Source organism: Meles meles, chromosome 13 (assembly GCF_922984935.1).
Source record: "Meles meles chromosome 13, mMelMel3.1 paternal haplotype, whole genome shotgun sequence".
NCBI lineage: Eukaryota > Metazoa > Chordata > Mammalia > Carnivora > Mustelidae > Meles > Meles meles.
The window spans coordinates 1,458,381-1,484,943 of record NC_060078.1 but is presented as its reverse complement, the minus strand read 5'-3'; the positions used below and the strand labels follow the sequence as shown (position 1 = coordinate 1,484,943).

General features: G+C 49.9%; 1 protein-coding gene across 1 annotated transcript in view; it reads right to left on the bottom strand.

Moving 5' to 3' along the window:
- Positions 1-26,563, bottom strand: part of GALNT2 (polypeptide N-acetylgalactosaminyltransferase 2) — a 181,189-nt gene that overhangs the window by 64,685 nt on the left and 89,941 nt on the right. The window contains exon 2 of the mRNA XM_046026557.1: positions 19,535-19,628. Within this exon, the coding sequence (XP_045882513.1) occupies positions 19,535-19,628 (94 nt within the window). The remainder of the gene's footprint in view (positions 1-19,534; positions 19,629-26,563) is intronic.

Genomic DNA, 26,563 nt, shown 5'->3' with positions numbered 1-26,563 from the left:
CTGGTCAGAGAGGTGACTGACGGCGACCCCGGACAGACCCACGTGCAGGCAATCGTCCTTCTGCCCCACGTCAAGCGTCGGTGGGGCTGGTTAGGTAAGATTGACAATACCTGCACACGTGTTTTCCAACACGGATCTCTCCACGTACAATCAAAAGGACGACGGGTTCCTTTCTCTGTGTCAGAGATGAGGAAACTGAGAGTCACTTACAGATCTGTTCAAGGCCACAGAATAAATTTCCGATCCAAAAGCTCATCTGCTTCTTGTTGCAACTGTCCTGCGAGGTCAGAACCCCCATCTCATCGCAGCTGGTTGCCGTGGAAATGATGGCTGGGGTCACAGAGGTTGGGTCTCTCAAATGGAAAAGCAGTTTCACGACTCACGAGCGCTCTGGCTACGGCAGGGCCGCGCCCCCGATAAATGTCTGGTCATGGGAGCCAGCCAGAGCGGCAGCATTTTCTCCCACCTAAAATAAGATGTTTCCCAAACACTTTTTTTTTGGGAAACATGTTTTGCACACTAAGGAAACCCTAGAAGTACTTTCCGGTCTTCCTCTCTCCTGGGCACAGAGGAGGAAAAAACCCCCACCTGTGCTCAGACTAACAGAAATCAGAGCCTCAGGTAGAACTCATACCTGCGACACTTACTGCGGAATCTCAGTGACTTGGTTCCCACCAATGCTTACTGGCCTGAAGACCCTTTACTGCAACAAGGAGTTTACACGATGGAACCGGGAACTGTGGGGCCCCCCACCCACAGCCAGAGAAGAGACCGTCACCCAAGAGATGTTCCGTCACTCATGGTTATGCTCTATGTGAGCCTCACCGGGAGCCCTGGGGACAGTAAGGAGGTCTGCTCACTCTCGGTCGGGATGGGTCTGTGTGTGGAAAGAGCAGTGGCCAAGGGCCAAGGCCTCCGAGGAGCTCCTGGGGTTTTGATCCCACCTGCACATCTGGGGCTATGAGGCCCCCGCCCCCTTTCTGGAAAAGACTCGAGTACAGCAGAGGGTTTTATGGGATGCCAGATGTCAGTCGCCGGGGGTGGGGGGGGGGACGTGGCCAGAGGCCACTGGTTTGTACTAGGGTGTGGACTATATGCTACGCATGGGAGCGGCTCCTGAATGAACAAAACTAGACCTGTCCCATGGAGGTCATGTTCTAGAAGATGGAGGGAGACAGACCATACAATGACCATCCTGATCAATGTGTCGTTAAAAACTGGGCCACGTGCTCTGAAGGCAGGAAATGTAGTTCTGTGGAGGCATCTAATAGAGGAAACTGATGCAGATGGAGGGGGGAGCAGGGAAGGCTTCCCCAGGGAAGGACCGTCTGAGCTGAGCTCTGAACAATGAGTAGGAGTGATAGACACATACCCTCCAGAGACGGCAGGAACCACTCAGAGGCAGCCCACCGTGACTGCGGCCCACTCGGGAACATCTTCAACAGGACTCCTGGGGGCTCTGCCTTGCCTTGTGACAACTTTCCCACGGCATCAGGCCATTTTACTGGAGAAAGACTATAACTGGTTTCTCTTCCGTAAGAGTTGAGCAGGATGTTGGAACCCAGCAGGGGCATGTTTGACTAAAGGACACACGTTTTCTCTCCTGTCCCAGATGTCATGACGTACATGTACGCACACAACCGAAATGACGGTTTCACCCTTCCTGCGTGTGAACAGATCCAGTCCATTTTTTCTTACGTGGGTGTGACAGATCCTCTAATAAAGGGTCACAACCCGTAATCTGAAAAACACAGGCCTGAAGAACCATTATAGAAAGGAGATATTTCTGTGTTATATAGAATTCCTTGGGTTGGAGCCACCCGAAGAGGGAAAGGCAAGAAAGAGAGAGAGTGGGGTTCCCGGAGAGGACATATGCCCCAGTCCAGCGCCAGGCAGCAAGGGAAGTCCCCGGATGCAGAGAGCACAGAACAGGAGGGGCCTAAGTTACAGGGTGGAGTGAAATAACCAAAAAAGTAGACATAATGTCTGAACATCCCGACTTTTAAAAAAAATGCCATCTATACGTCGTCTTGTACGTCCACTGCCTCTTTAAAATATGTAGAAAGCACCTTGCAAATTAAGAGCTTTCGAAAACAGACACACAGAAGCAAATCTAGAGACCATGCATTGGGCCAGCCAGAAGCAGCGGGCAGGATATACCCCGGACATAGAGAACTTTACAGGACAAGCCAGAGACCGGCTTCATCCCCAAAGACGATGGGAAAATAGCCGGCAGTTAAAGAACATGAAGCAGAAAGTGGGCATGACCCTGAGAAGGCCCGTGAAAACTGCTCTTTTATTAAATGATGTCATGAAAATACTGAGGAAGAAACCGATTTCCAGAAAATAGACTTTGCTGAGAAGGAGGGACTGAGTGGCCTTGGGAGTGCCAAAACCTATGATTCTGAAAGACTGAGAGTCTTCCTGACGGTCGCTGTGCAGACAGGACGAGGCACCTGTCGGGGCTCTCACGCTGACCGATGCCGCTGGGTGAGGAGCCCCTCTCCGTTCCAGCCCGGCACTCAGGCAGCCTCCCTCGGTCCCCTGTCCCCTCTGAGAACACATGCAGCCAGCCCAAGACCACCTGGTCTTTCAAGGTCAAGCTTGCCCTTCAAGGTAAGCTTCTCGGAGAAGTGGGAGGCTTCCAATGCTACCCCACCCTGTCACACGCCCCGGCACACGGCTTCCCCTCCCAGCTGCACCGGGAAGGAGCCCCTCACCCAAGGGCCAAACCTCCTCCTATCTTGCTGCTGCTTCTCCCCCACGAGCCCCAACACCCTGTGCAGGCTGCACGCGCCTGCTTGCTGAGCCAGCTGCTGCGGAGGGTCTCCACCTGGGTCAAAGCACCCGAGGCCGGTCCTGAGAAAACACCCCAGATCCTGCACACTGCCCCAAGCCACACAGCTCCGACGGGCTCTGAAGAGCAGGATCGCCGTGCTGCTGACACCAGCCTCTGAGAAGCGCCCTCCACCTGGGCTGGACAGCGGCCCCTTCCACTCGTTTGCCGACGCTGCTGCCCTCGTGAGCCCGCGGGGTCAAGGGCAGTCGCGCGCCAATGTCGGGCTCCCAGATGGGGCTTGGAGGTCCACAGCCGGCGTTCATGGAACGCGGGCAGAGGAGCAGCCGGGGGAGCAAGGGCCCCGGGCCTGAGACCCAGGCGTGAGCTCAGCCCACCCACCCCCTCCTGACCCTCCAGTCTGGACGCAATCGGAACGACGTTTCACCGCGAAAGTCACCTAAGCCACTGACTACGTACAACACTGACTTCCCGGGCAGAATGGGCCAAACACCACAATTACCCCCATTTTGCTGGTATAACCCCTACCTAGACTCCTCACAGAGGGTCGCTGGGAGCTGCCCAGACACCTCCCCCAGCCCCCTCCATGGCCTCCCCCCGGGTGTCCCAGCTCTGCAGCTGACCCGACGGAATGAGGGGGAAGAAGTGGAGGGGAGCCTCACCTCACCTGCCTTCCAAGGTCCCTGCGAGCACCTGGCCAGGCGAGAACACGCAGGAGAGGGCAGTTCTCCTCGCTGCGGCCCACCTTCTGCCCGTGAGAGGAGAGGAGGGGGCCATGGGTAAGCTAACCTGTGTCTGCGACTCTGGTTCTCCATCCCCACCTGCGACTCCTAGGAAACACTTGGGAAAAATAATAAGCCCAGGGTCAGCCTCTGCTTGCCTCAGGCAGGGGGACGGTGCCATACCATCACATTCCCAAGTGGGGGCAGGGGAGAGTGGAGAGAGGTTGGCTCAGGAGCAGGGCATCACTGCTGCCAAGAGGAAGGGTCAGGACGGAGCCCAGACTGGCGCACGGGAGTTCCAGGGGCCTGTTCTCAGATGGTGTAAGTTTCGCTGTGGGTTATACCATGATCAGCGACGCCCCTCAGTTTCTTACCTAAATTGTTTTCGAATTTCTCAGGTGAGATGATCCCCCAGGAGTTGTGGGGGCAGGAAGCACAGCGCCCAGCAGCCTGACCTGCAGGCCAGGGGGTGCCTACCCCACCCTCACGGCCGGCGGGTGCCAGCCGCAGACACAGATGCCCTCCTTCTGCTCAGAAGGGGACGGGGACAGAGGGACTGGGCCGCCGTGCAGGCCGTGTGTATGTGGACAGGGTGGGAATGGGTTTCTGGCCCCATCTCTACGTTCTCACGTCCCGGTGAGCCCCGGAACCCACCCTGTCGCACCTGACAGCTGGAAGACTGTCCTTTGGGGGCCGCTCAGCATCTTGCTCCCGCTCACACGTGCAGTCGGGGACTGCTCACTGCCTAAGACAGCGGTTCTATTTTGGGCCAACTTACTGTAAGGAAGTTGTTAATGTTGGAGGAGACATTCACTGCCTTCTGTCTTCCCCAAGTTGTGTGGCACAGGCCAGTAGGGAGAAGATGCCAATCCCGAGCGAGCACGCAAGAAGGGATGTGGCCTCTGGTCTGGAACTACACATGTGGACGAGATGAGACTGTGATCCAGGGCCAGAAAGAGCCCCGGAGAAGGGGCATTTGGGCTGCGTCCTGAGGCATGACCAGGAGCCTGCTAGGCCCTGGGAGGTCTATACTGGAAGCTGCAGTGGGATGGCGGGAAGGAGGTGTGAAGACAGGATGACAGAGGAGAAGGCCAGCCTGTGCCCAGCAGAGTCTCAGCCTCGGCTCAAGCGCTCACACTGCATTCTCCATGCTCCGGGAGCACAGAAGCTTCGAGCAGGTGAGTGCTGACCAAATCTGCACTCTAGGAAGTGACTGTGGCTGTGCGGAGAAGGACGGACGCTCAGAGGGAGAGCCTCCAAAGTAGGGGGGGGGTAGATGATCCCCCAAACACCTGCCACCTCTGCTCCATGCTCAGGAAGACCCTGCCCACACCCAAGGACAAGTCCCAGGTCCCCAGAAGTACATCTCTTCTGATCTAAGCCTACTGCTTGTGGCCCTGAACCTGTGAGGAGTCTGCTCTCCTCCGGCGTGCGTGGCCCTGCTCTGTCCCCCGAGCCTGTCCCGTCTTCTCGACAAGGAGCCACTGCAGAACCCAGGGCACCGGTGTGGCTCCGCTTGTTTTTGGCTGAGATCTCATTCCCATTCTTGCCAGCCTCGTTCCTCTGCCCTCTACAGTCTACCCGTGAACCTAGTCAACCGAACCCTCCACCCCTCTGCACAGAGCCCAGGCTGTGCGTATGGACAAATGCGACCTCATAACACTGCAAGGCGGGGCTGCTTTTCAACGTGGCCACCTCCTGCAAGAAGCCCTCCCGATGTCCCCCGTTATGGCCTCTCGCTACAGCATTCCTCTTCCCTCTTCCTCAATCACAGCTCCATTGCAACCAGAGCTTTGTCACAAACCGCCAACCCTCTGATGATTGAACTCAAAATTCTGCCAAGGAAGGAGCTAAGTTCCCCCTTGAAAACAGAGACGACGGCGTGTGCCCTGCCGAAGTGCGAAGCAGGTTCAGCAGATGCCCATGAGACCTCGCGGTGCCTGTCTCTATCTACGTCCTCTGCACCTGGGGACACATTCACTAAAGCCCCTTCACCCAGCTCTGCCTGCAATTTCCCTCCTTGCCACGTCGGATGCACCCTTCTTGGTGTGGACATCAGTGCCTAGATGGAGGCGATGGAAACCAAGAAAGGGACAAGCGCTGCCTTCTCCCCCTGGTGCCCTAGCTCTGAGCACAGGGCCAGGGCTGGCCTCCCTCTGCGGGCCCTCCCCCAGGCCCTGCGCAGGCCCAGGTACACCCCCATGCTCCTTGCACACGCACTCACAATGCCTGCCCGCAGCCAGCCATTTGCAACCGGGGCAGTGCCCGCAGCCTTGGCTCGTTCTGTGGCCGCTCGCACAGGTCCACGGCGGTGCTAGAGCTCTGGCCCTCCTCTCCTGCCTGAGCTGGTCTCTGCTGCGAGCGGAGGCTAGCCCAGGGAAGGAAGCAAGACTGCTCCGCGCCCAGCACCCTTGGATCAACATCCTGAGGCCTTCTGGGGGGGCCAGTCCCCTTCTAGCCTTCCAACCACATGCACCAACGTCCAGAGGTAGGAGAGGGTGAGGCCCAGGGCAGCCACCCCAGGGGAGAAGAGCCCAGAGCAGAAGGGATGGACCAGACCCCCACTTGGGCATGAGTCTCCGCGGGGTGCCCCAGCGGGAAAGGGTCCTAAGTCTGGTAGTGAGAAGACAACCTCCTGCCCCTCATCCCTGCCGATCCATGTCGCAGACGTCCCGCTGCCCACCCCACAGCCATTACCACCTGCTCCCCAGCCACGTCGACCTCAGGCCCAACAATTTCTTCTTGTTTTCTTTTCGTGCCTTTGACTGACGTGGTTCCACGCTTCCTCTGCCGCACCTGCTTCCTTCACAGACCAAGCTCTGCAGTGTGATGTTTCTTGAGGCCAGACCGTCTTCTCTCCCCGTCATCCACCCCAGCAGGCTCCCGAGCTACTTCTAACCTTTCCGAGTCCTGTTCTTCCTAGTGGAGCATCCGCAGTCCCCGCCCCCCCCGCCACCACCTGCCCTGCTCTCATCCACACTGCGGAATGGCACGGTGGCCCTCGGGCGCAGAGACCAGCTGGTGATCATCAGCACACATGGTCAGTGGGGCCCAGACGGAGGCCGCGGGCAGCACAGATGCCAAAGCCCACGGGAGGCCCTGCTCTGTGGCCTGAGGTCGGGGACCCGTCCCAGCTTCCGCGGGGGTCCCAAGTGCCACCCGGGATGGCATTTCCACAGCAAAGCTCATTCTAGGTCCTAATCACCAACCCTAAAACTGATCTTTTGGAAAAGACACTTTCCTAACCAGGGACCTGCTTGCATTTGGATGACTCGTTCAGTTAAATTTGATTTAAAAGAGTGCCACATTTCCAAAGGACGTCATTTCTTCCTTAAAATTCTCCTTTCACTAAGCCTCATCTTTAAGGCAACAATGACGTCAATCTATGAAAAGGAACCTTCAAAGGGTTAATATCACAAAAATATGAAAACCCGAGTGCTCAGGGACATACCCACGTGGTCCCTACGTCGGCGACCTCAGGTGGGAACGGTCCCTGGGCAGATCAGGACTTGGCTGCCATGTGTCCCCGAGGACAGCCTGGTTGTCCACACTCACAGGTGTACGAGGGGAAGGAAAGTGCCTGGGCCGGCGTGGGTCCCACCAGGCCAGCGGATTTGGGGGGTGGGGGGAGCACGGGGGACAGGAAGCTTCTAGATTCTGCACTCGCTGCTGCTCTATCATGGCTGTGCTGGGTTGTAGTCCTTCCCTCCAACCCTCCCCAGGAAGGACGGCTTAAACAAATTGAAAGCTAGTCTGTGTAAAACAGAGCAGCCCCTTCCGGGAAAGCAGCCAAGAAGGGAAATAGAATGTATTTTAAATCAAAGGACAAAGCTCTCAGATTTATTTTAACCTCCTGGTTGATCTCAAATGGAATGTAATTTTACTATGCTTAAGAGAGAAAAAAAAAATCCCTGATATTTTTCCTCTAGAAGGTCATAACGCTGCAGCATGAAAGGGGAGACTGGGGCAAGGCTGGGACCACAAACAAGTATATCCATTTAGTGACAAAGACACGTAAATAATACTTTGTTATTTCTTGTCACTGGATAGCTGGTAGGACAGGAAGTTTTGCTCACCCATGAGAAGCTGTCTCCTGAAATAAGAAATCCTACACAACTCATTTTTAAGGACCAAAGAAGAGGAAATTCGAAGAAGAGATTAGAAGTCCTTTAATCGCTTAATGAAAATAAAAGAAAAAACATCAGATGTTAGAGGGTACGTACCCTTAATTTATTTAAAATGACTGGTGCCATCAAAGTAGCTATAAAAACACCGTGAGGCAGTTCTGCTTTGCGTTATAAGGCCTAGGCCTGGCTGCAAACCACGGAATCTTTGTCTGTCTCTTTTCCAAATTTCAAACGGAAACTCATTTTTCCCCTAAGGGACAGTGTCTAATTATAATGACTCTAGTTTGCTGCACGTGGTCTCTACTCATCACCTATTTTATCCCTAATGTTAGGAGAAGTATCAAAGTGAAGAGAATGGACACTGACGCATAGAAGGTACAGGCAGAGAGAAAGGAGCCTATTAACCAGGACCCCAGGACAGACACTTCACCCAACCCAAGCCACACCGTACAATCACCCTGGAAAATATGTATTATTATTACTGTGCCCATTTTACAGATCGGGGAACGGAAACTTAGAGGTTAACGTGAAACATGATGGTACCACAGTGCAAACCCAGCTCCCTCTCTTCCCCATGCCGTGCTCCTTCCACTGTGGCCAACAACTCACTTTAAAGGGATTTAAGGGAAGCACCAAAGGCACCCCAGGGTCTGTGCAGGTCCCACTTCTGCTGGCAAGCACCCTCTCGCCTCCCCAGCACCCTGGTGGCTGGTGGGATGGAGTCTCTGAGTTGAAGCCATGGGTCCGTCTCTCGAACGCGGACATCCCCTATGATCAGAGGCAGAAGGAACCAGGGACGCTGTTTCTCTGCAAGTATGGGAAGATCTCTCCACCACAGCCCCTAGCCTCCAGCCACCGCTCAGGAGTTTCCAGTGATGGAGAAGTCATTGTTTCAAGAGGACCCTGTTTCACCAGACAGCTGGAATTGCTGGCGCGCGCTTCCTTATACAATAAAAACTGCCTGCCTGTGACTTCCACTCTCCCGAGTCTCCAATGGAGAGAAAAAAATGAGACTTCAGCCTCTTTTCTGTGGCCGCCTTCCAAATATTTGGACATCACGATTCCATTTCCCCCTTCTAAGGCCTTCTGTAAAAACAAGCCGTTATTTTAAGTGCTCCTCATCAGACGCTGTTTCCGGCCCCCTCACATCTGAGTCACATCGTCTGGACCTACTCTAGCTCATGAGCATCTTGGAAAACCCTGTGCCCGGAGCGGAAGACAGGAGCTCAGGTGCGGCGTGCCAGCACGGACAGTGCGAGCCGCCGTCTGAATTGTTCCGGATGCTCGAGTTTGACTGATTAAAGTTCAAGACCGTTCTACTTTAATAGCTTTATCACACTCCTGGCTACTGACTTGATTTAGGCCCTTGGTTTTTCTCTCCTACTTGCTGGAAGGTTTGGGGGAAGGACATTAGAAGGTTTGTTTTTTAATGTTGCCTGGGGGGCAAGGAAACAGGCCCCTTTCTTTGGAAGACAATTTGGCAACTGATATAAAAAGAAAAATCCTTAAACACATGCCTTGCCACTGACCCTGCAATTTCACTTTTAGGGATTTATTTCCGGCAAGTAATTAGGGGCATATAACAATTTACCTCTATGGATGTTTGCTAGAAACCCTCTCTAGGTCCTACAACGCGGGATAAGTTCAAAGGGCTTAGGTAACGGGTACATCGCTGTCATTAGAAATGCTGTACAGGATGTATTTATGGACACGAGGAGGTGTTTATGATAAGACACTCCAGGAAGAGGCAGGTGAAGTCCAGTGTGGTGCCGCATGGAGGGAAATGTTGGTGTAAGAGGCTGGTGGGGGCTGCTTGTGGCCTGTCCTGTCCTGAGCCATCCCAGGAGGCCGCGGGAGGAGACAGGCAGGAGGAGGGAGGAGGGTGGCATCCTCCATGACAGACTCGGGAAGAACGCTGAGGGACTATTACCGGGAGAGACGACCATGTGTGGGTAGACTTTTCAGCGAATCCCCCAAATCCTCAGCAGTGTTACTTGCCTGGAGGACTACGGGACGTTTCGTAACATCTCACAAACACACTGGAAAGCCCCGGAGCTGACTCAGACATGGTGTCTGGGGCCCCAGGCCTCCTGTCCCTGGGCCTGGCCCATCTGGCCCACCTCAGCCAGGTGGGTAAGCACACCTGGACACACGCCCAGCACGGGTGCGGGGAACAGGCAGTGGCGGAGTCCCAGGGGTTACTGTGGGCTGGTGGGGTGGGGGGGCACCTGTGAATAACCTTATTTTTGCTTATCTGAATTTCTTAACTTTTCCACAAATAACACGTTGTTTAAAAAGATGCTTCCCCGAAGGCTACTCAGCCACTTAGTTTCCTAATGACAACGCTGTGCGGAGCCCTGGGCCTTGGTCACAGTGAGGCGCACAGAGCTTGCTGTCCCACGGCCGTCACACAGGGACCCCCGGACAATGCAGCTCACAGGGCACACGGCACAGAGATACCAGGGAGGAGTGGTCAACCCTAAGAAGCAAGGAGACCCTGACCCAGGCTACAACATGGATGACCTTGGAGGACGCTGCACCGAGTGAGAGACGCCACTCGTGGAAGGACAAGAACCGTGTGATCCCACTTATCTGACGGGTGGAGCCGAGCGGAGTAGACAGGAAGTAGAACGGTGGCCACCAGGGACTGCGGGAGGGGGATGGGAGTTAGTGTTTCATGGGGACAGAGTTTCAGTCTGGAAATTGAGAAAGTTCTAGAGATGGACTGAGGGATGGTTGCATGACAGTCTGAGTGCGCTTCATGCCTCTCGACCGTACGTATAGAAATGGTTAAAATGGTAAATTTTTATGTTATGTGTAACTTAACCATGATTTAAAAAAAAAAAAAACATACAATGCTGGAACCCGATAAATCCCTCAGAAGGAGAAAAGGTCAGGGGAGCGTTTCTCCCGACTCTGCAGCCATGCTGGATAAATACACAAGTGGTTCATCTCATCTTTCTTCTGGCAGTTGGGAAGCAGAAAAGCTAAAACGTTTCCATTAGCGTCCACGGCAGTGCACAGCGCGATGGAGGCTCTATCACACATTTCGCCATTCCCGTGTCATTCATCTCCGCCTGAACGTGAGCGATTTCTGTTTTGAGAAATCTACTGTCTCAGGTAATGAGGCAGCAGTGGGCAGGGCAGGGGCGGGAGAAGACACCGCAACGGATGGGGGGTTCCTCCCAGACAAGCCAAGAAGCAGTCGGTGCTCCCCCTTCTCCACTCTCTCCCCATCCGAGTCTCTCGGAGGCCTCGCCCCCTTACACAACAGTATAATGGAACATGGGAATGACACCACGGTTTCAGAAAGGCAAAAAAAAAAAAAAAACCTCTCAAAGGGCACGTCACCATCTGGAGAACAAGCGCTTCCTAGGAAGGACCCCATCCCCAGCCGGCCCCAAAGACAGACCTGGGCCTTCCCACCCTGTCCTGCCTCTGTTCTTCACTGTCTGGCATCCTGGGCCATCCTGCCTGCTAATCTCATCAACCAGATTGAGAGAAGCAGCCAAGGACACACGAGGAGAGAATGCAGGAGGGACAATTACTGGGAAAAACTAATTTTTCAAAACAGAAAGCTTTTTCTGTACCCGGGGGGAGAAAAGATAAAATTCATTCCCATCAGGTTTTCAAAAAACCAAACAAACAAAAAAACCCCCCCACTCTCTTTGAAGCAACACTTTGAAAATCAGCACCAGAAACAAACTTCAGGGGCTGGACTGGAAAGAACTGGTCCGGGCACCTCGGGGCCAAAGGCTTTCCACTCCAGACTGTGAAATCTGCAAGGAGGGAGGCGAGAACACAAAGAAGTAGTCCTACCCCCTCTCCAACGCAGGGCGACTGGCGATCCTAATCTGGGAAGAAAGACTGAAAGGCAACAGAAAGACAGAGTTAAAACAACAGAATCAAAGGGCTCTCAGAGCACGAAAGTGTCTCTGTTTCACACAGAAGGAAAACGGAACAGCAAAAGAGTCACCATTTTTCTAAGGCCAGACACCTGGGGGTGGTGCTGAGTCCCGAGACCCGGGGCCCGGCTCGGGATGCTGTCCTGTTCTTGTGCCCACTCCCTGTGCCTCTCGAAGACCACTCTCACATTCTAGCTGCTATGCAGCCACTATTTCAGAAATGGCAGAAACGCTGGAAACAGGACACGGGGAGAGCTGGCCCAACGTGCTCAAGAGTTCCCAAACCTTGCAGCGTCTCCTCAACTTCTAGAAAGCAGTCGTCCTGGAAGAATGTGTCCACTTGAGAATGCTGAGCTCCCTCTCTGAAGCCAGCAGACTCCCTGGCAGCACCGGGGTTTGGGGGGGGGGGGGGTTAGCAGGACTCTCCCCACGAGTGTGATCACGGCCTCCTCTGCAGGGCACCAGGAAGCCCACCCTGGGAGCAAAGGAAACAGAGCAAAACCTCCTTTCTTCAGCCGACCAGCGGGGAGCTGTCGGACTTGTAAGCTGCCTGTGCTGCAGACCAGGTACGGCTCCACGGAGGGAGACGGAGGAGTCACTGAGGGACTGGGGGGTTTAGGGAGCTTCCACAGGACTCCCGGCCAGCATGACCTGAGCGAGGTCAAGAGCAGCCTGCGTCACAGCCGCACCCGGTCGCCCTGATGACAGTGATCTCTCCTCCCAGTTCCCAGACCTCCTTCACGGACAGGGTTTCGACTGGAGAACTTGGCGAGGAAATCACAGGTCTCTAAAAGGCAAATGTCGGACAGGGCTGCTTATAAATTTGGCTGCTGGTGTTCACCTTGATGGTTTTGCTCCCACATAGCGTTCACAGAGCCCTTCTCGGCTGTGCTCTGGCTCAGGGCGCAGCTTGGTCCATACACAACAAGCCCCATGAATCTACGGCTGGAGCACGTGTGACCGAGCTTCCAAGAGGCCCCCACCTTCAGGCGTCCCCCTGGCCACAGCTACTTGCCTGGCATGTGTTACTGAAATTCCAGACTCTACCCAAAAGCAGGCTGGGCTGAAACAGGAAATCGAGCTAAAACAATGACCTGGGCTTTCGTGGTCATGGCTGACCCAAGAATAGAGGTGTCCAAAGAGGGGCCAGGTCAGACACCTTTCTGGGGTAAAGAAATGGTAGAGATTTTCAAGTATTTTTCCTACTCCCTTTCACTGCCATAATTAAAATATGCGTTGGAATGCATTAGTAGATTAGAGTGTTAATATGTGTTTAATCTAGGAGTATTTTAACATAGGCAGAGGAACAGTGATCTATACTCAAAATATTTTTTGCTAATAGGGTGTTTGATCAAAGCAGCTGCAGCCGTTGCCTGGGACGCACCACTGCTTTCTTTACTCCAGCTCCCACACCCGGCAGGGGTTTGGGGCCACGCTGGAAGACACCAGGCTCCTATATTCAGCTTCGTGCTGCCTCCTCCCACCCATCTGTCTGTGACTGCTAGATAGCCAACACCTAGAACACAGGAAGCTACTGAGTTTCTGAGCAACCCACTTTACATGGTGGCAAGTGTGATGAACAGTGGTTCCTTCCAGACCACAAAATTCTGGCAGTGCCCGTCATTCCTGTGGAAAACAGGCTTCTTAACCATAGCAAAATAACTTCTAAAGGAAAAACTCACGTGTATGCTGATTTGATGAGAAAAAAAAGGTCACAATGAAAACAGATAAAGTCCTTTGGCAAAATAAAAGGACATGGGGCCTTCGTCAAGAGTTATTAGTAATGGTTCAAAAGAGAATCAGTACATTCCTATCTCTAAAGAAAATCAACGGTATAATAGCTGAAAGCATGAAAGCCAGGGTCAATACCATCACTGAGCTGATTTTGACTAGGGAGGAACTCTTACTAGTAACGTCTAGGATACGCCCTGAAGATGGCTTCCCCCTTCCTTTCCGTATATGTCTTAAAATCCACTAGAACACTTGTTTCACAGGAAATCTCTCATTAATCCACACAGCAGAAGCATATCCTATCATTATGATAAAGAAAACCTTATTAGCTAAGTATTCCATTCAGATGTTCCCCACTGCGTGGGTAATGCCTGTTTTACACAGGAAGGAACTGTGGCTCAGGCAGCATGACTCACCTAGGAGTTGGGGAAGAAGAGAGGAGACCATCCTAGCAGACACAACTACTGCGAGCACACACACATTCCCGTCTAGTGCACCTGGGACAACGGGAAGGGTGTAGACAAAAGACAGCCTACACTCCCCCCGGGGGTGAAGCTTATCCGACCTCAGTAAGAGACATGAATATACAAACTCTTCAGCACCATCAAAGTAAAAATTCCATGAACCAACTTCTGGTTTCTGGTTCAGTGTATAAAGAGCTTGGAAGTCATCACTCCACCCTAATAATAAGCAAAAAGCTAAACATGAGGCTAAAAATGAAAAACTCTTCTTAGCTGGCTCAGAGCAGCGAGATCAGAGAGCACCCTGCCACCCCAAAAACTGGAGAGACCAACAGCTGAATACAGAGAAGCACAACTTACTGGAGCAACAAGCTCTCAGGGAACCCTGTCTGGGTAATGAAGCCCGAGCTGTAGGGGATGAGCAGCTGGAGATCACTGTGGATGAGCCCAAGAGATAAAGACTCCAGGGGCAAGGGCCACAGGTGGGTCCCATACCTCTGTGATTCAGAAGCTTCACTAGGTTTCTCATCATGAATATGGGGAGACAGATCCCTTCCTGCTTTTAGCAGGGGGAGAAGGCAAGAAAATCCTTTTGAAATATGCTAGAGCATTCTGTTCTTAACAAGGCTTGCCCTCAAGGGAAACTATTCTACCACCGCTAACCTGTTGGGAGTTTATCAGATCCCAACTACCCTGGGGAAAGGGAAATAGTCAACTCCAGCCTGCCCCTAGCCTTCCACATGGAGGAAGGGAAATACTCCTTTTTAATCACCTCCAGCCAACTTGTCCCACCTCTGTGGGAGAGAAACTGAGAAGCATTTGTGAAGGTGACAGCCCAGGGCACAGACCTAGCATAGGAATATCGAACGTGTCCCCTCTCCCCTCTAGAACTTAACACCATATCACTAAAGCCCTATTTCCTGGGCATATCATACCCAGTGTTGAAGAAAACCTTATAAGGCATAATAAAAAGCAAAAAAAAAAAAAAAAAAAAAACCCATAGCTTGAAGAGAGACAAAGCAAGACTCGGACATGGCAGGGATGTTGGAATTATTATACCAGGAATTTAAAACAACCGTAATTAGTATGTTTAAAGCTGTAATAGGAAAAGGAGACAACGTGGAAGAACAAATGAATAATGTAAACAGAGAGATGAAAATTGTCTTAAAAAATCTTAAAGAATTACTGGAGATCAAAACCACTGCAACAGAAATGAAGAATGGGTCTGATGGACTCATCAGTAAGCTAGACACCGCTGATGGAAGAATCTTGGAGTCTGAGTTTGATAAGTCAGCAGAAACTTCCAAATGGAAAATCAAAGATTAAAAAAAAAAAACCAAAAACCTGAAAAAAATCAGAACAGAGTATCCAAGAAATGGTGGGCAACTACCAAGAGTGTACACACACAGGTAATGAGAATACCAGAACGAGAAGAAAGAGAGACAGGAATAAAAGAATTATTTGAAGTGATAATGACTGAGAATTTCCTCAAATTAATGTTAGACACGAAAACACAGCTCCAGGAATCTCAAGAACACCAAGCAGGATAAATAACAAAAACAAACAAACAAAAACATAACAAAAACTATACCTAGACATAGCTCATTCAGACTGTAGAAAATTAATGATTTTTTAAAAACTGTTGAAAGAAGATGGCGGGGGGGGGGGGGATAGCTTTAGAGAAACAAAGATTAGAATTCTATCCAACTTCTCATAAACCATGCAAGCAAGAAGAGAGTGGAATGATATATCTTTAAGTGCTGAGAGAAAAAAAATGCCAACCTAGAATTCCATACTCTGTGAAAATAATCTTCAAAAGTTAAGGAGAAATAAAGACTCTCCCAGACAACGAAAATTGAGGCAATACGTTGCCAGTAGACCTGCCTTGCAAGAACTATTAAAAGAAGCTCTTCAGAAAGAAGGAAAATGGTATAGGGCAGATCTCCATAATGAAAGTGAGAACATCAGAGAAGGAATAAGTGATGGTAAAATGACAACTTTAGTTTTCCTACTCTTATTTAGTAGGTAATAGTTTGTTCAAAATAATAATAGCAACAATGTATTTGATTATGTATGCTTATATACATGTTTATGTACACACATATATGTGAAATGAAGGACAGCAATGATACAAGGAATGAGAGGGAAGAATTCTTAATATTTTGTTATAAGATACACTAACTGTGAAGAGGGCTAGTGCTATTTGAAATTAGACTTGGATTCATTGTAAATACATATTGCAAACTCTAGAGCAACCACTAAAACAAAGTGAAAAAATAGCAGAGAAAAGTGCAGTCATATAAAATGCTCAATGAAAGCTACGGAAAGCAGAAGAAAGTGTAGAAGACAAAAATCAGAACAGAACAAGGGCAAGTAATAGAAAAGAGTAATAAATATGGTATATATCAAGATAGCTATATTAGTAACCACTTTAAATGGCAATAGTCTAAATATACAATTAAAAGACAGTGATTGTCAGAACCGATCGAAAAACAAGACCCAACTGACTGTATGTTATCTCCAAGAAATCTACTTCCAAAACAGAAAGCACTGAGCCCAGATGGGTTCTCTGGTGAAATCTACCAAACATTTAAGGAATAAACCATACTAATTCTCTATAATCGCCTTCAAAATATTGACACAGAGGGAATACTTCCTAACTCATTCTATGAAGCCAGCATTACCCTAATAACAAAACCAGACAAGGCCATTACAAGAAAAGAGCAAACCAATATCTCTTATGAATATAGATGCAAAATCAACAAAATATTAGCAAATTAAATCCACCAATGTACAAAAAGAATTATATACCATGACCTATCAAGCAAGATCTATCTTACATGTACAAGGCTGGCTCAACATGTGAAAATCAATTAATGTAATCCCCTTGACAAAATCCAACTTATTCATGATAAAAACTCTCCACAAACGAAGAACAGAAAGAAAACTTCTTCAGCTTGATAAAGAACATCTACAAAAAACCTAGAGGGGCACCTGGGTGGTTCAGAGGGTTAAAGCCTCTGCCTTCGGTTCAGGTCATGATCCCAGGGTGCTGGGATCAAGCCCCGCATCGGGCTCTCTCCTTGGTGGGGAGCCTGCTTCCTCCTCTCTCTCTCTGTCTGCCTCTCTGCCTACTTGTGATCTCTCTCTGTCAAATAAATAGATAAAAATCAAAAAACAAAACAAAACAAAAACAAAACCCTAGAGCTAACTTCATACTTAATGGTGAGAAACTAGAAGCTTTCCTGCTGAAATCAGAAACATGGCAAGGATGTGCACCACTTTCCAACATCATACTGTAAGTCCCAGTTAATGCAGTAACGATAAGACAAGGAAACAAAAAAGTATAATACAGATTAAGAAGGAAGATGTTTGCAAATGATATGACCGTCTATATAGAAAACTTGAAAGAATAAAAAACTCCTAGAACTAGTAAGTAATTACAACAAGGTTGCAGGATACAGGGATATTATACAAAAGTCAATGGTTTTCTTATATATGAACAACAAAAAAAGGGAATTTGAAAGTAAAAACACATACCATTTACTTTAGCACTCCCCCAAATGTAAATACTTTGGTATATTCCTAACAAAATAGGCACAAAATTTATATGAGCAAAACCCTAAAACCAATGATAAAAATAAAAAGAACTTTAAATAAATAGAGAGAGATTCCACGTTCATGGGTAGGAAGCCTCAATATTGTCAAGATGTCATTCTTAGCACCTTGATCATAAATTTGTCAGAATTTACATGAAAATCCCAGAAAGTTATTCCGTGGGTGTCAACAGATTCTAAAGTAACTGAAAGGCAACAAACAAACAAACAAACTGAATAACCAACACAACATTAAAGAGAAAGAACAAGGTAGGAGCCCTGATGTTAACTGAATTCAAGAATTACCATAAAGTAATCAAGACAAAGTGGTATTGTGAAAAGAACAGGGTAATAGAGAAATGGAACAGAAGAGAGAGTCCAAAATTGACCCACATAAATAGAGTCACTCATCTTTGGCAAAGGAGCAAAGGCAATACAATGAGGCAAAGATAGTCTTTCCAACAAATGGTGCTGGAACAAGTGGACAACCACAGGCAAGCAATAAATCAATAGTCAATCAATCAATCAATCTAGACACAAAACTTATAACCTTCTCAAAAAATTAACTCAAAATGGATCACAGACCTAAATATAAAACCAAATTATTATAAAACATAGGAAGCATAATATAGGAAAAGAAACCTAGGTGATCTCTGGTATGGTGATGGCTTTTTAGATTAAACATCACAGTCGTGATCCATGAAAGAACTGATAAAGCTAACCTTTATTAAAATTAAACTATCTGTTTTGGGAAAGGCACTGTCAAGTAAATGAGAAGACAAGCCAAAGACTGAGAAACAATATTTGCAAATGACATAGCTGATGGAGGACTGTTGTCCAAAATACACAAAGAATGCTTAACATTCAATAAGAAAATGAGCAATCCACTTAAAAAAATGGTTGAAAGACCTGAACCGATACCTCCCCAAAGAAGATAAACAAAGAGTAAATGCATATATTAAAGAACTCAGTATCATATATCATGAGGGAAATGCAAATTTAAACAATGAGATTCTACTTCCCACCTATTATAATAGCCCAAATTGAAAACACTGAGAACACCAAATGCTTCCAAAGACGTGGAGCAACAGGAACTCTCCTTCACTGCTGATGGGAATGCAAAATGGTATAGCCGCTTTGGAAGACAGTTTGGTAGTTCCTCACAACCCTGCACATAGTCTTGCTATATGACCCAGCAGTCTTACTCCTTGGTATTTAGCCCAATGAACTGAAGACGTCCATCTGCACCAACACCTGCTGCACACAGCTCTTTACAGCAGTTCTATCCACAACTCCCAGAGCTTAGAAGCAACCAGATGTCCTTCAGTAGGTGAATGGATCAACTGCGGTCCAGACAACAGAATACTAGTCAGTGGTAAGAACAAATACACCAAAGAGCCACAAAAAGACATGGAGGAAGCTTCGTTACATATTGCTACATGAGACAAGCCGATCTGAAAAGGCAACATACTGTATGATTCTAAACATATGACATTCTGGAAAAGGCAAAACTATGGAGACGGGAAAAGGTTCCGTGGCTGTCAGGGACTGCGGGGAGGGAGGGACTGAAGAGTTGGAACACGGAGGATGTTCAGGGCAGTGAAGTCATTCCACAGGTCACTGTAATGATGGATTCACGTCCCCATACATTTGTTAAAACCCATCAAGTGTACACCACCAAGAGTGAATCCTAATGCGAACTATGGAGTCCGGGTGACTGACGTGTCAATGCAGGTGCCCTGATTGTAGCAATGGACCATCTGCTGGGATAAGCAGACAGTGGGGCAGGTGCACATGTATAGGGCCACGAGGTATATCAGAATCTCTGTCCTTTATGCACAAGTTTGCTGTGAACCTAAAACTGCTCTAAAAACTAGTCTTTGAAAAAAATTTGTGAACCAATATATTATCCTGCATTTTCTATCTTCTTCTTCTTCTTTTTTTTTTTTTTTTAATTTCTTTCAACAAATTCTGGTCATCTCCTAGGAAACTTATTTCACCACCACTAATAGGCTGGAAGGAAGTCCCCCGCAAATTGCTACAGGGCAGTGTCTGCCGCGGCCCTATGAAATCCATTCTCTATCCCGCAGGCTCCAGTGGCCACAGTCGACTCATTCAGTTTCTGAGCAAGAGGACTTCCCAGCCACCAGCCACCAGCCCAGGGCGGGACAGGTCCCCGAGGACAGCTGCAGTACCTGGAGGGAGGGTCTCCATGCTCTGTGCTTTCTCATCCCCGTTGCTGTGATGAAGGTCTTTCTTTTTAATTGGGTCAATTTCATTCCAGTCCTCCTAAGGGGAACAAAGACACCATATGAGTTGATCAGTTTCTCAAGCACATCTGCATTCACCAGTTCAATCAACAGTAAGTGGGAGGATGCCCGTGGACCCTGGGGATGCAAATGATGAGGGAGAGAGAATTCCCGTCTGCAGGACCTGCATCCCAGGACTTCTCACACACTGGCGATGTGAGGGGACAACAGTATGGGAGTGATCTTTTCCAAGGAAGGATTTCCACTTCCCTTTTCATTTTAATATTTGCACTGCCTATCTGTGGGAAGGAAATACTCCGGAAATTCCCAGGGCTCTGTGGATCTGCGAAGGTAGGGAAGGGAGATGGGGAAAGTAGATTAAATAAAATAATTCAATAGTGGTTAAATTAATGCCATTAAAATCAGGGTAGCTCTCCAGACATCTTAAGATGGTTTAAGGACACCCCAAGATGAAAATTCTCCCTCTAGGCCCCTCGGAGCCCTCCTCTGAGGTTGCTAAATGATTTAAATCCACCGAATAACAGTGGAGGGAGGAGGAAGGACCAGCCAAGCTTTTCCTAGGGCTCACTCTAATAAGACTGCCAATAGCACAGAGCTGTAAATTAAGGGTTTAATGTGAAACCAGAATAAGATAGAAGCTCTGGCAGAATTTATTCAGCTCATCTGCACAAACAATTTACTCTAATCCATCAACATTAAATCAAACTAAAAAACATCGCCATGACCACAGAGCTAAATATATTTCGCAACCACTTGGAATCTGATTTCTGCAAACCCGGTAAGAAAGGCTTCTGTATATAACCCAGATCAGAAATGTCCCATGGCTAGTCATTTTCCTACCCAGACTTCTGCCAACCCAGCATTGTCGACTGGGCGTGCCCCCCAGCAGAGGCTGCCGGCACCATCCGCAGCGTTAAGCCCTCCCTTGGGGGAGACCCGAACAGGTCTGTCCAGCTAGCATTCCTCTGGGCCAGCACGGGCTGCGTGTTGTGCAAAAGCTGACCACTGGAGACATTTTGGCTCTTCATAATGTAAAGTGAGATCTTCAAGGAGGGCAATCCCTGGGGGCGGGGCCAAGTCTGACATTTTTCCCAAATGCAACTTGCTCTGCCAATCATCTGCATTTTTACTCAAACGGTACAATAATCAAAGAGAAACCATGCCTGAGCTTCCTCCCTCTTGAAGCCAGCTTTCCCTTCAGCGGCTTCTTCGGGGATACAGCTGGCTCGATCACCACGGAAATGATGGGTGGGGCACCCAGGAGGATGACCCCACTGCGAAAGAGGGGGCTGGTGAGGAACCCTCATGCCTTGGCAGGCCTAGCCCCACCCAGCCATCACAAGGCCTTCGTCCTTCAAGTGCCCCAAGTGCTGGGACTTTTGAAGATTTTACCCTGCATTTTAATAAAGGTATTAAAATGCATCTGTGTCCCAATTCAAGTATTTTTTTGCTGCAAATTTTTTTTTCAAAGGTATTCATAATTTGACTTTTGAGATTATCTGGTTGAAAATAAACTTTCGGTTTACTATCGGCAACGATTTCGTAGCAAGCTTGGCGAACGCACGGGAGGGAGAGAATCTAACCTACAGCCTTGACAATACATGGAAACATGCGGATACAAATTCAGTAAGTAATGAAGTAACCAGAGTCACGCTGTGCAGGCTTTTAATTAAGCATTATTAATTCTTACTTTGCAGCTTGCTTATAGCATTCGTGGCTAATAACTTTTTTCCCCCACGGGCATTACACTGGCTAATGGATCAAACCATTTAACCTTGTACTTGAACAAAATCGAAAGTGAAAGTTGCTCACGGGGCCAGTGCCTTACTTTCCACGTGTGAGAACCAAGGCATCGGCTATATGGTCGGCAGAATCGACAGTGGGGCAGGTCAGCCATCCATGCTTTCGCGGAAAGTAAATGCTTCCTTCTTCCCCCACGCGGGACCGACTAGTCTATATGCAACACTCCTTCACCTCCCCTCCCGCTGCCAATCCAGCACCCCCACCACAAAACCAAAGTGGGAGCCCAGAACGTGCTGAGTGGCTACGTCCCGAGTGGGTGAAATGATGCTAAGCCCACTGACAGATCCCTACTGCGCCTCACGTGCTCTCGTCCCTGCCACGGCCACCCGGCTGCTTACAAGTCCTGTTTCACGAGGGGCATGTGGAGATCAGCGAGCCTACGCAGCCTGCCCACGCAGCTCACACAGAGAGCAAGAAGCTAAAGGTGGCTTCTTCCCAGTCAGGACTCCGTTTAAACCAAGTGACGAGAGCCTGAGTCTCACAATATCACATGAATCCAAGGATACGTTTCTAGGAGGTCTTTCTCTAAGGACTCTTTTACCCTGGACTCCCGAGTCAAGAACTGTGAGTGACCATGGTAAGCACCAGCTCCTACAGGAGAGTGAGGAGCTGGAGGGAGACAAGGACCCACCAAGGCTGCTAACACTCAGAACGCTTGGGAGGCGCCGAGACCCACTCTAGACACTGCACACACCCTGATCTTCTGCACGGTGCTTTGGATAGCCCCATTTTACAGATGAGGAGGTTGAGGCACTGAGAGCTTACGTAGCACAAAGGACACAACAAGGCTAGATTCGAACCCAGGGGATTTAGTATTGGTTCTGCGGTCTCTATCATTCTACTGTACTAACTTTAGATTAGTTAGTACCCTCTACCAAGCAGAAAGACACAAGTAAAGCAAAACAATGTATTAACCATGCATCTCAGCATATGTCTGATCATCGTAAATGCCTGATCGTTCAGGATCACTGACTGGATTCACTGCCTGAGACAGCGGCTGCCTGTGTAGGACCTGCCATCTGTCAACAGCTCACCCTTCCAGACACTTGTCATGTTCCACTCTTTTCCCGTAGCCCTGACCCACGGCCTTTGCTGGATGGAAGAAAGTCTCCAGAGACACGGTGGGGACCAGGCAGCTTCACCTTGGCTGCGTGTGCCTGATGAGGTGCAGACAAGCATCCAACGATGATGGCACGGGGTCACACACCCTGAAGATTGCGGGGGCAGGGCACGCTGGCGGGAGTGTCGAGAAGGCTCTGAGAACGCTGTGTACCAGAAGTGACACCTTCACAGAGATCGGAGGGGTCAAGAATTGACCTGGTGAGATGAAATGATGGGGGCAGGGGAGATGGAGATCGTGACGGAGAGAACAACATGGAAGACAGAAAACAGACACAGAAGCGGCAAAATACCAAGACTTGAGACTTGGGTTCCAGAAACATCGCTTTGGCTGTAGTGTACGGAGCACCCGGAGGGGACAGAAGAGAGGCCAGGGGGCCAGGATGGCAATGCAGCAAGGGACCGTGGTGAGCTGGCTTGGATCCGGGTCCCAGAGATGTGGAGAGGAGGTCAGCACAGCCATGGGGCGGGGATTGGAAGGGGAGAGCAAGAAGGAAGGAGTCAGAGCTGCAGGTTTCCTACCTGGATGTTCCGGACAGGAGGGGCACTCCCGCTAAGGAACACGAACCAGTGGTGTGGGCGGGGTAAGGAGCTGCGCTGGGAAAGAAGGACGAGCCTATATGGAAAATTTTGGGGTTCCTGCGAGATACCAAGAGGAGGTACCTGGCAAACACAGGAAGACTCACGGTTGCAGCTTTGGAAAAGCAGGAGACCACGGAAGCTGCTGGTGAGTGTGTGAGAGCATCTGGGGAGGGGGTGAGCTGAGTGAAAACGGGTCCCAGGCCGGGGGGAGATGCCAACACTTTAGGGGCAGGCAGGACACACGGCCTGTTATGGAAGAGCTGGGACCCAGGAGCCGGAGCCTCGGGTTCTAGCCACGGGGGTCAGAGGAAGCCACCAGCCTCTGTCCACTGGGCTGAAGGTCGCAGAGTCCCTGCGAGGGGACTACATCCGGGGACCAGATGTAGCCAGCACTTTCTTATACTTTCTACCTATCACACATACGTTTGGTGTCCAAAAGCACTTGAGGTGCCTGGAGGGCAGGAAGGCCTTGCCGCGTTCCTTGTGTGCCCCCACGGGGCACCGAGTGTGGCGCTGCTCCGGTGAGTTTCCTAACAGAGCTGGGAGCCCCCCTCCCCGCTCCTCACTCAGACTGATCGGCCTGGCCTCGCCCACTCTGCAGAGGAAGCATTTCCTCACCACAACTCCCTGCCACACAGCCACATACACTAGAGGACTTATTTACACCTGCGGAGGCTTGCTTCACAGGGGAACACGCGGGACGAAAACTCAGGGAGAGGCTTCTCGTGCCCAGGACCCGCCGGCAGCCAGGATGTGCCACCAACTGATGGGTCTGTCTGTTCCCTGGTAAGAGCAAATGACGTGGTGGCAGACAGGTCCTCTCCCAGTGGCACCGGTAAACTGCTGAGATGAGAGCAGCAATGATGTGAGAGATGCCGGGTCAGGAGTTGCAGGGAATCCAGAGCCTGCGATCTGGTCGCCCTGCTCTGACTGCCCAGGCCGCGGCCCATCTCCGCGGCGTCCCCTCCCGCCCTCCGCAGGGGGCCGTGACACCGCATGCACGGTGATGAGCCCGCAGACAGCCCGTGCTACTGACCAGCGTGGGCAAGGGTGGGCTCGGTGGTTCTGGCCCCACACTGGGCTCTGGCCAGGATGTCTGAGCAGAGGTCGGCCGACCCCATCAGCCACCGAGGAGTGGAGAGGCCTCCGCCCCCACCTGACTTTGCCATTTCGAGCACACAGTGGGGATGACTTGGAGGGCCTCACCTGCAGCACGAGACTGTCTGAGCCCTCTTAGCGGGCCTGTGAGCCAGAGCAAGTGCAAACCCCATTTCCTGTCCTACTTACTGACCAACCCGCGCTCGCAGCTGCCTACTGCTCGTACTTGAACTCGGTGAGTTCTCCTAGAGTCTGCAGAAGCTCGAGATGGGCACTTTGCCCGCACTGTTCCTACAAAGGTGCGCGACGGACGCCGTCTATTATCACCTGGAGCTCAGGTGAAATTAAACAACGCCAGGACACGGACCAGACAGAAGTGAAGGGCTGGGCGACATCTGCTGACCCGCCGCAATTGGAGAGCACGACAGCCGAAACCATCCTTCTCCCAAGAAGATAAAAGAACAATGAGTTTTAATAAAACGGTGTTCCTTTCAGAAACAGGAGATCCAATAGGTTGGCTGGCTGAGCAGTTACAAAAATTAATTAAGTGTAAAAACAGCTTTAGTTATTAAAAGACGGTTCTCCCACCATATTCCCAGTCTGATCGATCTGTCTTTCAGAACAAGAAGAGATAAATACCGAGTGGGCTCGGCTTTTGCCAGAGACAGGTGTCAGTTGCGGAGGCGGGTGAGGAGGCAGAAAGGCCCACGCAGGGGGAGCAGAGAGGTTCAGCCTTTCACCTGCGAACAGACTGCCATCAGCGTATTCCGGGCTGTTTCATCCCTGTTTCTTGTCCCAGATGAGAAAAGTGACCCAGAAGGGCTAAGTGACTTATCGTGTTATCAACCACTGCAAAACAAGTTCCCTCCAAACCCAGAGGCTTGAACCAAGGAACATTTATTATTTCCCAGCGTGTCTGAGAGTCAGGAATCCGGGCAGGTCTGGCTCATGGTCCCTCGGGAGGCTGCCGTTAAAAGATGTCAGCCAAGGCCACCACTGTCTTAGTGTCTGAATGGGCTGAGGGGGCTGTTCCCAAGATCGTTCACGCACACGGCTGCTCGTTAGTGGCCGCAGTGTCTTACCGCGGAGTCACGCGTGGGGTGCTTGAGTGCCCGCACAACATGGCAGCCGGCCTCCCCCAGAGGAAGAGATCTGAGAAGAGAGGAAGGCTGGGGGAGACAGAGGGAGAGAGGCAGACAGCAGGACTCCTTTCACAGCTTGGTCCTGGAAACCAGATGCCATCACATTCTGCTGACTAGGAGCGCCTCACTGCGTCCAGCCCACAGTCAAGGGGAGAGGAATGAGATCCCGCATTTTGAGGAAAAGACTGCCAGAGAATCGGTGAGCCCGTTCGAAAACCTCCACGTGGGTCAGTGCCTAAGACTGGGAGTGGCAGAGATGAGGCAGGAATGTTCCATGGGGAGACAGGACACTGCTGGGACCAGTTAGTCAGTTACCCACACATGGGGGCCATGAGGGGACGGGAGTCCAAGAGATGAGTCACGGCAGGGTCAGGTCAGCCCAGTAAAAAAACGTTACTTCATCTCACACTGACCTCTTGTCTACGGGCCAATATAGTAACACATTTGAATCATGAACCACGGCCGAAGCAAACACGCTTACACACGTAAAACAGAAGATGAAGGTCGGGGTATACTGCGGACTCAGCAGAGGCTGTCTCCATAAATTTTAAACGGCTAACATTGTATTTGTTAACAGAGATAAAAATATCACGGTGGAAGAAAAAAAGAAAATAAATAGGTTGTTTTTAATCTCCCGTTACTGAAATATATTTTGTCACTGTTAAATTATTTCAGCCGACTAGACCATATGCTCAGAGGCAGATGAAGTAACCAAAAATACCATCTGAATGACTACTTGATTTTTCCTCATCAACTGTCTACTTCCCACTGTTACTTAATGACTGTTTAGCGATCATGACCACCACAACCCAGCCATACAGGAATATTCGAGTTCGGTGGGGGGACAGGGGAAGCCAGGTTGCCAGATCTGTTAAAAAGATGTGATCATTTATATTTCCACAGCCCACTAAATTGTTTACTTAAAAACATATTGTTTAAAGAGCAGACTTCGTTTCTTGCTAAAGACCAAGACCTCCCATACCCCAGCATTCTCACGATGAATTGAGCCACAGAGGGACAGAAGGACTATTTACTGTTTCTAATTCTTCAGGGTGGGTATCCCACCAGATTAGCACAGAGGAATAATTCCTAGGTCTTCTTATGAGAGGACAAAAAACCCTGCTGATATAAGGTGTCACTGACAAAATTTTATGTTCCAGACAGGGTATGTGACCCCTGAAGAAAATGGTAAATTAATTTTAACTCACTG